General features: G+C 37.0%; 1 protein-coding gene across 1 annotated transcript in view; it reads right to left on the bottom strand.

Moving 5' to 3' along the window:
* HDAC9 (histone deacetylase 9) overlaps positions 1–12,057 on the bottom strand; it is a 662,132-nt gene that overhangs the window by 98,170 nt on the left and 551,905 nt on the right. The window contains exons 23-24 of the mRNA XM_082692420.1: positions 8,045–8,301; positions 7,363–7,453 (exon numbers count right to left, since the gene is read on the bottom strand). Coding sequence (XP_082548546.1) covers positions 7,363–7,453; positions 8,045–8,301 — 348 coding nt within the window. The remainder of the gene's footprint in view (positions 1–7,362; positions 7,454–8,044; positions 8,302–12,057) is intronic.

A 12,057-nucleotide genomic window follows, 5' to 3' on the forward strand; every position in this document is an offset into this window, starting at 1 on the left:
ATTTTCACATCTAGTAAAACACCTCTTAAACCTTTAATGAAAACTTACAAACTCTTGATGTCAACAGTAATTAAGAAGGTTGGTATAAGATTCCTCTTATTTTCTGGCGCAGGATCAGGCACATGTGGTCCAAATGAAACATAAAGAAAACTGTACATATATAAATATATATTTTAAAAGGTGTGGGGAATAAAGTTTGTATTGCTATGTCATTACCTTAGAATCTTGGACTGTAAGTATCTAGAAGGGAGGTACCAAGTATGTCAAGTAGCCTAATCCCTTAAGTATTAAATAATCATCAGATGGGTTGCCAAACTTCCTCCCATTCTACTTTGACAAAGACCTCCATCTACAAATGAAAAACATTTCGATGTCAAGTAGTTTAAATTTTATTATTCTGATATGAATGACTGTCTTGAATACAAACAGATTTTAGACACAGAAAATTAAGATCTCTTCCTTCAGAAGGGATGTGGAAAAGATTTGGATAAGAACTGGAGAAAGTCTGACCATGGAAATTAGCCATGTGTTGAAAAGACTGCATTATTTATACATACTGCTATAGCCTTTAGTCTAGCTCTTAAGAATGCGTGATTCCCCTCAATGCCCAAAAGAGAATTTTTAAGCAGAGAAATTATTCATTTGTTGTGCTACAACTAAATACAACTTTTTCACTGAAAATTCCTCTTTGGGTAGTTTTCTAATAGTATTATTAGTATTATTTATAGTGCATGGTGGTAACATTAATCTACACAGGCTACCTGAGCTCTGGTATAACATTTTGAGGGAGCCACAAGCATATCCTTGATGAAAATGGAAGACCTAAGTCTCAGGCCTAACTAGGTTCAACACAAATCTGTCTCATCCTAAATGCTAGCAAGAGAATTTCTCTAGTTTTTATTAGAATCATTGCAAGCAGTATCACATACAATTTAACAAAAAGTTTTTAAATCAGACTAAACTGCACACTATCAACATTTTGGATCAGTTAATGCTTTGTTACAGGGAACTGTCCTGTGCCTTGTATTATGTTTAGCAACATCTCTGAGCTCTACCTACCAGATACTAGTAGCACCAACCAGCTGTGACAACTGCAATGTCTCCAGTATGACAAATATACTCGGGAATGCAAAGTCACCTTGAGTTGAGAACCACTGTAATAGACTTATTTTCAATGAAAATGTTAATCTGACATGGAATGCATTTTGTAAGTTTTTTATCTATTGATAAAGAAAAAAGTCCCATAATAATAGGACTTTCTCTCACTTATTGGGTATTTCTGTAGTTTCCAAAGAGTTTTAAAACATTATCTCATTTTTTATCTCATTTTTTAATTCTTACAACAACCTAAGAATATAAGTTTTTATATCCATTTTCGTAGATGAGGACACTGAAAATAACTTTGCAAAGATCACTCAGCGATTATCTTAGACCTAAATATATTTAATTCTAAAGTTCCTAGTTACATATTCAATGGAAAATTATTAAGATTTGACTATATAGAAGCAATGTAAGTGATATGGTTCTTGGGTTTCATATTAGGCTTACTTCTAGATTATGAAGCTTTTTCTTTTTTCTGTTTTTTTTTTTTTAAGATTTTATTTCTTTATTTGACACAGAGAGAGATCACAAGTAGGCAGAGAGGCAGGCAGAGAGAGAGGGGAGGAAGCAGGCTCCCCGCTGAGCAGAGAGCCCAATGCAGGGCTCCATCCCAGGACCCTGAGACCATGACCTGAGTTGAAGGCAGAGGCTTAACCCTCTGAGCCACCCAGGCGCCCCTAGAATATGAAGCTTTTAAAAGAGTATACATACATTTTTGAAGTACCAACTATTCCATGTAGCATCTAAGAATAGGTTCCACATAAAGTTTTTTATACTGCCTTTTAACATATAGAAGAAAAAACTTGATAAAAATTATCTCTTCCTTTAGAATAAAATACATTATCATGAAAATAGCATTATAAAAACAACTAACATATACTGGGTGTACATATTATGTCTACACATTAATATATACTATGACATATATTCTAGGTATACGTTTGCTCAGAACCAGTTCTACAGAAGTCACCTTTAACTCTCACTTTCAAGATTCTTTTGGATCTGGATGATGCTGAAAATGACCCTACACTCTTATACCTACTCTGAAGATAGCACTATTCTAACTAATAGGTCACTATATTACTAAGAGTAAAAACTGTAGGAATATCTCATATATTATGCATGTTGCCCTTGGTAATTTTATTTTCTTTGTAGGATTACAGATTCCATGTCACTGGTTTGCAGGATACTGATGATCATTTGTCCATACTTCTCCAAGGAATTACCTAGCTATGACTCCAAAGGTCTGTGACCCTTCTCATAAAAATAGTACACTAAGATATCATTGCTGGATTCTACTTTGCTATTTGAGGTTGTGATAGTTAAATTTTGCCTATCAAATAATATGGCATCGCAAAATCTGTGGGAGAATTCCTAAGCTGGCAGTATGACTCAACTGGTAATAACACGAATGATAGTATCTTGATATGCATCATAGCATCTTATGATGTGCCCCTTGTAAAAAACTTTTTTAGACAAAACTTCATCACTTAAGAATTAAGTAATTAAAAATTTCAACTATAAAATTTCCTATTATTCCTCACTTAGTGACAAATGTTTTTAATGTATAGTTAATCTGGACACTATTATTTTACCTGGGAAACATTTTCCAAATCAGAGTAGTCTACTGATTTTTATGAGAACCTCTTTCCTCTTCCTCTATGTTAAACTCATTTTTTCCCACTCAAACAAAGTTATAAAGAAAAAATTTCAACTTTCTCTGTTCTGAAGGGCATTATGGTGTGCAGGATGGATTCCCCACCCTTGGGATCATTTGGCTTTTATTGGAACTTATTTCTATAGAACCCACTTGCAGTTTCTAAGCTTGGTGATGCACATGGAGTTGGGTTTCTTCTTTTCATGTGAGGATGCTCCAAATGTGAAAAGGAAAAAAGAAAATCTTCCTGCTATCCCATGTTCTCTTTTTCCTGAGGTTCATACACAAACTGTCTCATCTTTAGGACAAAAGTTCTGGTATTCTCTGATCCAGGTTAGAGCTTTCCAGAGCTTTAAAACTTTAAGACACCTGTTAAACTATAAATATCCCACCATCCTCACCATCTCAACCCTGTAGTATGTTGGAGAGAAAAACAGGCTTTCCAAAGTCTATGGAAAAGAGCTCTGGATAAATCTTCACAAGCTCTGTAAGAGACAAGGTAACCTTAGTGTATATCCACCTACTCCAAGATGTTATACTAAACCCTCAAATGCCTGCAAGCCAGTAAGAGACTTAAGGCAAGGTCATGGTTTTTAACAGGACAGAGAAAAAGGGATGAGTAAAAGAAGAGATTCCAAGAGTATCACAAGCTGTCAACAAGAGTAATTCCAGCTGGGAAATTAGGAGGCTCTTTAAGGAACAGATATTTTATGCTGGAGCTCAAAGATCAGTACCATTTGGCCAGTGAAAGTGAGAGAAAGAGCTCTGAAGGTGGAGTATATATATATTGGACAACTTATAGAGGAAGAAAAAGCAGAGGATTTGAGGTAATTCTGCTAAGTATAAGGTCTTTATGCAGAAGAGTACAAACATCACAGTAAGGGGAGTTTGTAAACAGCACAGGGAATCTCTTGAATGTAATTTTTTCCACAAACCTGACCTATATCTGACCATCTAGATTTGAAGTGATTTTCTGAAAGCCTAAAGCACTCACTTTTGTCAACCATTTATCAAACAAAACACATAAATTCGTAGAATTTTAGCAGTGGAATAAATCCAAGTATACAGGATGAAAATAAGAATAAGGTTTGGTTATTCTGTCTTTTATTACTTCAAAATAGAATCTATTTTTCCCAGAAAAACAATCTATTGAGATACTAACTAGTGCTTCTTCCTTTTAGGAAAATAAAAAGATTTTCTTTCCAACCCCTCATCCTCCCAGTACACACACACACATGCACACATTCTCTTATTCACAGGGAAATCACACACAGCCTTTGGGTTCTGAGTGTAGGTTCTTCAGTCTTCACAGGCTACTGATGACATTTGTTGTTCAGGGGAAAAAAAGAAGCTGCCAGGTACAATAATCTCCATCGGCATTTGTTTGGAAGTCCAGCCCTATTAGGACCATTTAATATAGATCATCACCGAGGGTGAGGAAAAGGGAGACTAGAGCTTGGTATAAAGTGAAACTCGCTGGGACAGTGGGGTGGCTCAGTCAGTTAAGCTTCCATGTGATCACCAGTGGTGATCTCATGGTCATGAAATTGATCCCCGCCTGGGGCTCCACTCTCAGCACAAGGTTCTAGGCTCAGCACTGGGCCCCAGTTCAGCATGGAGTCTACTTGAGATTCTCTCTTCCTCTAAAATAAATAAACAAATCTTTAAAGTGAAAGTGGTCTAATACCAAATACTGTTTCACAAAGATGGAAGGGAGAATCCTAAACCTAAAATAGTCATCATGCCACTTTCTGTCAAATCACTTTAATTTTCCTTTAACCCTTACTGCTACCAGTATCATCTATTTTTGTTTGCTGTCTTAATCCCACACTCTTATCACTCCCCAAAAGTAAGTTCTATAAGGACAGTAAATATATCTTTTTATTTTCATACTTGCATCCCCAGCAACATTATTTGGGGTTTCAGTAGGAAACAGATGGCTCCTCAAAGAGTATGAAAAGAGAGTTTAATAAAGGGGCTTTTTACTGAGACAGAAGCAACACCTGAAACAAGGGAAAGCCATTGCAACCTTCAAGCATGAGGGCAATGAAAAGAAGTAAGAGATCTGTAGCTGAAGGGAGCAAAAGGTCATGTAATAGAGGCTATAATGTTAGGCAGAAAAATGTAGCCCTTGTCCAAAGTTAGGTAGAAATAGGAAGGGGTGCCTCGTCCTCTAGGCTCCTTCCAATATCCTCAGTGTCCACAGTCATCTAGAATCAAGGGGCTTGGTGCCTCCTAGGGCACCTAGCAGGTTGGAAAGTGGATATGGAGGGACTAACAGAGAATATTGCACACATTTAAAGTTCACTAAATGAGGGCGCCTGGGTGGCTCAGTGGGTTAAGCCACTGCCTTCAGCTCAGGTCATAATCTCGGGGTCCTGGGATCGGGTCCCGCATCGGGCTCTCTGCTCAGCAGGGAGCCTGCTTCCCTCTCTCTCTCTCTCTGCCTGCCTCTCCATCTGCTTGTGATTTCTCTCTGTCAAATAAAAAAAAAAAAAATTCACTAAATGAAAAACTAGGTTCTCCAAATGATAGGGAGAATTATCTTCTCTTATCAGGAAAAGGCAGGAGAGCTGATAGGAAAACATAAACATTTTGACATAAACAGAGCACCAAGAGTTTATAAAATTGGGAGCCAAAGGAGAATAAAAACGTCCCTGTGCCTTTTCTTAGCACAGAGTAAGTGAAAATACTTGCCTTCAAATGGCTCACATGAGTTGGACAGTAAACAGCAGCAACCATGATGGACTAAAGCCTGCAGACCCCTCCGAAACTTTTTAAGCATGTAACTCTCTTTGATTTCATTCAAGTCTAAGCATGACTTTGAATATGGTTAGAGAGCCTCCCACTGAATTTAGCAAGGGTGAAACTGTGAGCCAGATAAAATTTTATTTAGAATAATAAACCACTGCAGTATTTTATAAATCCAATGATTTAGAGCAATTTCAGTCCTGCTATATAGTCCCTCTTCTTCCAAATAGACTTTAATCTCCATCAGGGCTACTGTGAGTTGAATTCTGTCTCCCCAAAATTCATATCCCAATCTCTCAGTACCTCAGAATATAGCCATATTTGGAGACAGGATCCTTAAAAATAGGTAGTTAAGTTAAAATTATACCATTATATAGGACCTTAATCTAATATTACTGGTGTTATTATAGGAGAGGGAGAAACATTTGCAAGCCAAGGAGAGTAGATTCAGGAGAAATCAGACTTACTGAAATCTTAGTCCTGGACTTTGAGCCACCAGCACTATGAGAAAATAAATTTCTGTTGTTAAAGCCTATAGTATTTTGTTATGGCAGCTCTAGGGCAAAGGGCTAAGACTCCATCCTATGTTAACCATTAACTTTATCATCATAACCGTTAATTTTATCATCACAGTGGTGGAATGGTGCCCTTACCATGACAGCTACACTGTGAATTCTGTAACTTGTTAGCTGTTCTGCCTTATTCTTCTTTTCTAATATATAGGGAGTATGAAGAACACTGAATCTTTCATAATTATCTTCTACCTCCATTACATAAAGATGTGAGGTAGAAAATAAACCTTACTATTTTGGTAAATTTCTACTTCTTACTAAAGTAGAAAATAACCTTTATCTATTTAAAATAAATAGGGAAAATTATATTTTTTATCTAAAATATTTTAAATCTTGTGCTTATTCCAATTTTGGGGTATTGTTGGAAAGATAGGAACTGTGCCTGTTGTAATTTTAAGTATTTCAGCTTCAGACATCAGCTGAATCTCTGTTCCCAATCGTAGCCAGCATTATTCTGATTCTAGATCCTTTGCCAGTTGAATAAAGGTCACGTAGAGGTGAGCAGAATATAAGGTATCTGGCTCCAATTCTACGTGAAACATTAAAGTGACTCCAGATTGATAAAATAGAGAGAGGGAACAGCATGCTGCGCTACAAAGATACCAAACCAGAGTGAGCCAAACAGTACATTCTTGACTAATGGTGATTGGCAACGAAAGGGAGAAGAGCCCTAGGAACAAATAAAAGCTCCATTTTGATTTAAGATATAGTTAGGACATATGAGAGCATTTGGAAGAAAGAGGACTGAAGACATGAGAGTAAACAGTTAGCAAGAAGGACAAGTAAACAGTTAACATTTTCCGCAAAAAAGGGAAAACTTACCTTTTTATGATTAATTACTGGAAGTCAGTGAGATAACGGTAAAAGAGAAAATTAAGAAAGTTAAATGAAATTCTTTATGGATGTCCTCAGAATTCTAAGGAAGGAATATTTTGATGGTCATTTTGGAGGTCATTTTGAAGGAGTGACAAGAGTAAGAATAAATAAGCCTGAGAGAATTATTACAGATGATTATTACAGATTATCTATAAGCAAACCACGGATATATTGCAAGTCTGGTTCCAGAACTACCATCAGAAAGCAAACAACACAATAAAGTGAGTCAAAGGAACTTTTTAGTTTTCCAGTACACATTAAAGTTATTTCTACACTATACTGTAGTCTATTAAGTGGGCAATAGTAGCATTTCATCTAAAAACACAGTGTACATACCTTAAATTAAAACACTTCATTGCCAAAAAATGCTAACGACCAACTGAGCTTTCAGCAAGGCATTATTACCTTTTTGCTGGTGGAGGGTCTTTGCCTAGATTTTGATGGCTGCTGACTGATGGGCATGGTGGTTGCTGAAGGTTGGGTGGTTTGGCAATTTCTTTAAATAAGACAACAGTGAAATTAGTTACATCGACGGGCTCGTCCTTTTGCAAATGGATTTTCCTGTAGCATGTGGTGTCTGATAGCATTTTCCCCAAGGAGAACTTCTTTCAAAACTGGAGTCAGTCCTCTCAAACCCCGTGGCTGCTTTACCAACTAAGTTTATGTAATCTTCTGAATCCTTTGTTGGCGTTTCAACAATCTTCACAGCCTCCTCACCAGGAGAGGATTCCATCTCAAGAAATCACTTTCTTTGCTCATCCATAAGAAGGCACTCCTCATCCATCAAGTTTTATCGTGAGACTGCATCAATTCAGTCCCATCTTTGGGCTCCACATCTAGTTCTAGTGCTCCTGCAATTTCTACATCTGTAGTTACTGATGTCTTGAACCCCTCTGAGTCTTCCAAGAGGGCTGGAATTGACTTCGTCCAAACCCCTGTGAATGTTGGTATTTTGACGTCTTCCCCCGAATCACAATGTTCTTTTTTTTTTTTAATTTTATTTTTTAAAATTTCTTTTCAGCTTAACAGTATTCATTGTTTTTGCACCACACCCAGTGCTCCGCGCAATACGTGCCCTCCCTAATACCCACAATGTTCTTAATGGCATGTAGAGCAGGGCAACCCTTCCAGAAGGTTTTCAATTTACACTGCCGAGATTCATCAGAGAAATCACTATTTATGGCAGTGGCAGCCTTGTGAAAGGTATTTCTTATACAAGAACACTTGAAAGTTGAAATTACTCCTTGATTTACAGACTGCAGGATGGATGCTGTGTTAGTAGCCATGAAAACAACATCCATCTTGTTGTACATTTCCGTCAGAGCTCTTGGGTGACCAGGAGCACTGTCAATGAGCAGTCATGTTTCGAAAGGAATCTCTTTTTCTGAGCACTAGGTCTCAACAGTGGGCTTAAAGTGTTCAGTAAACCATGTTGTAAACAGATGTGCTGCCAGCCAGGCTTTGTTGTTCCATTTAGAGAGCACAGGTAGAGCAGAGTTAGCATAATTCTGAAGGGCTCTAGGATTTTCAGAATGGCAGGTGAGTGCTGGCTTCAACTTAAAGTCACCCACTACACTGGCTCCTAACCAGAGAGTCCACCTGTCCTTTGAAGCTTTGAAGCCAGGCACTGATTTCTCCTCTCCAGCTATGAAAGTGCTAGGTGGCATCGTCCTCCAAAAGAAGGCTGTTTCGTGTATGTTGCAAATCTACTGTTCAGGGAAGCCACCTTCATTAATCATCTTTTTTTTTTTTTTTCTTCTTTTCTTCATTAATTATCTTAGCTCCATCTTCTGGAGAAGTTGCTGCAGCTTGCACATCAGTTGTTGCTGCTCCACCTTGAGCTTTCATGTTACGGAGATGGCCTCCTGCCTTAAACCTCACGAACCAACCTCTGCTAGCTTCCTACTTTTCTTCTGCCACTTCCTCACCTCCCTCAGTCTTCACAGTATTGAAGACAGTTAGTCTTGCTGTGGCTTTGACTTCAGGGAATGTTGTGGCTGGTGTGATCTATCCAGAGCACTAAAATGTTCTCCATATCAGCAGTAAGGCAGTCTCGCTTTCTTATCATTCACGCGTTCAGTGGAGTAGCACTTTTAATTTCCTTCAAGAACTTTTCCTTTGCATTCACAACTTGGCCAACAGTTTGGCACAAGAGGCCGAACTTCTGCCTTACCTTGGCTTTCACATGCCTCCTTAACTATGCTTACTCATTCTAAGTTTCTGAGAGATGGCAACTGTTCCTTTCACTTGAACACCTGGAGGCCATCGTAGGGTTAGTAGCTGGTCCAATTTCAGTATCATGTCTCAGGGAATAAGGAGGCTTGAGGGAAGGGAAATTGGTGGAGTAATCAGAACACACACAACATTCATCAGTATGTTTGCCACCTTATATGGGTGGGGTTCATGGTACCCCAAAACTCAATAGTAACATCAAAGGCCTCTGACCACTGATCACCACAACAAATATAATAATGAAAAAGGCTGAAATATTGTGAGAGTTACCAAAATGCAACACAGAGACACAGAGCAAGCAAATGCTGTTGGAAAAATGGTGCCAAATAGTTGTTCTACATATTCAATCTATAAAAAAAAACACAGTATCTTGGAAGTACGATAAAGTGAAGCACAAACAATGAGGTATGTCTGTAATTTTGGCCTAACACTATTGCTTAGGTTCTATGCAATGGATTTACATGAACTATGAGCAAAGCTTAGTTGTTAGTTCTGTCTTATAAATGAGAAACCTGAGGTTCAGGTAAGTTAACAAGTGGCCTAAAGTCTCATATTTTACAATAGGAGAGTCAGGACCTAAATCCAGTCAAGTTTTACAAGCCTTTGTTCTAATTAACCACCAAGCTGAAATTCTATCAATTCTCAAAGAGTTCCCTTTTTCCTACTGTGATCAATAAACTTTGGTCTGAACAGGTATGCTGTTTGCAAATAAGGTCACACAAGCAATACTGAATTTATTTGTTCATTTCCCTATTAATAACTTTATATAATACTTTTAAAAATATATATATCAGACTGACCTTTCCTACAAGGCAAGGGGTTCTCTGCAGAATTTTTTTTTACCCTATAGTATGATATCATACATAAATTAATGCTCTTACTATGGATGATTATACTTTTTAGAAAACACTACAAGGAATGATATCAGTGAGTCCTGGATTCAGAAAGCTTAAACTTTTAGGGTAGAGAAATGTTTTACTTAAAATAGTGTGAAGTTTCTTTTTCCCAACATTTTCTATTCCTTGGGTACTAAAATCAAAAGTATTTCTCTTTTGTTTATGTGCTAGTTTGATTACTTAGCCAACTAATTATATTCTATGAAATCCAACAACATGTTTAACTGAGCTAAGTATATTTTTATTTATTTCAGTGATGGAATTTATTCAATCAACTATTTTCCCCTGCCCTTGTCAATTGTTTCAGTTGCTCAGAGGCAATTCTATTAGGAATGAAATATTGTTGGGGGGTTCTCAAAAAGTGCTTTATCTTCATTATATTAAAAATTCTATTCCAAACGAACCTTTGGGGAAATCTGTTTTACTGACATACTTTACTTTCATAGTTTTGTTTCAAACACAGGGAGTTTTTCCTGCCAAATCCTCATTTTTCTCCTTTTTGGCAAAAAGCTCTGTTCTGGAAACTGTTCATTTCCCCCCACCCTTCAGTGGATTTCACCATGATGATTCTCTTTAAGACACATTAGAGGGCTTTCCCCTAATCTGTAATTTACTAAACAGCCCCAAGAGTGAGAAGGACCTTCACTAGGATCTGATTAAACAAATGTTTAAAGCCAGTAAAATGTTTTCAAGTTGCAAGAGAAAGCAGCATTAGTGCACATTCCCAAGGAGGGCAGACACTTACTTCACTTTTCAGTCATTGTTTAGGATGGAGTGTATTCTTTTTGAGATTAGTGCAAAGGCTTCAGTCTCTAGGAACAGTCACCCATAAAGATAGCACAACACGACTGTGACTTAAGCTATTTCTACACATTATAGAGCAATTTTATGTGTAACCTTCCTCTTCCACTTTAAAGCGTTATTGAAAGGGTAGAAGAAAATTAAATAAGACCAAAAAGTTTGTGATCGAGTTGAATATGACTTACCCCTGGGAGAAATGAAAAAGAAAACTACTTGTTTAATATAGTAGATTAGAAATATATATATGTGTAAGTCTAAGGATAAAAAAGGTTAAATATATTAAAACAATTCATAGAGCTTATTTTTATGACTAAATAGGCTTCGTTATGAAAACAAGTCTATCAAATGTTCAGGAAATGGTTAAAATGAACCACATTGGTTGAAATACTGTTTGTTAATAGTCATATTTATATATGCCAAAATATCCATTATATCCAGTGAAGAGGTGGCTAGCAACGAAATGGTTAATGCAATCATTATCCACAATCATGGAGATTCATTTATTTAAGGGGGGAAATACCCTAAAGGCATGAGATTCTCCCAGTTGACTGATAATAACAAACAGGCTAGCTAGAAACAAATGGTCATACAATCTCCACTACATAATGTGTTCAATAGATGTAGTTTAAATATCAAGTCTAGCTTTTCTTTTTCCTAATGTCAGCAATACAGATAAAGAAAGGCCTTAAAGAAGGAGCTTTTAAAAGTTTGAGATATTTCAATTCTGCCTCAGCAAAAAATGAAGGAATTAAAAGAAAAAATATATTATTCACACACACTCTGACACACACACACACAAATGAGCATCTGATCTGCTGCAGTATGGGAGCCCTGGGAATAAAGCATCTTGTTGGGAATCTCTATAGTATTTTATTAAACAATCATGATTAATGTCACAAAATTTAAGCAATTTTTGAAAAAAAGTCAAAATGTGCCACAAAAATTCACTTGATTGTGCCAGTGGGACTATTTCCTAACATAGCCTCAAACTTCAAAAATAGTATAAAGCATGCAAATGGAGTAAGGGGCAGGGTCCTTCCATTTCTTCCCAAGTATATTTGATTTATTTAACAGAAAAATGTTGGGAAAATTGTGATTCTCATTAACATAATAACGGAGCTTCCAATGGTGTCTATACACTGGGTTGTTCACATGTTGTTTTTCCCAGGGC

This window comes from Mustela nivalis, assembly GCF_964662115.1.
Source record: "Mustela nivalis genome assembly, chromosome: 12".
Lineage (NCBI taxonomy): Eukaryota > Metazoa > Chordata > Mammalia > Carnivora > Mustelidae > Mustela > Mustela nivalis.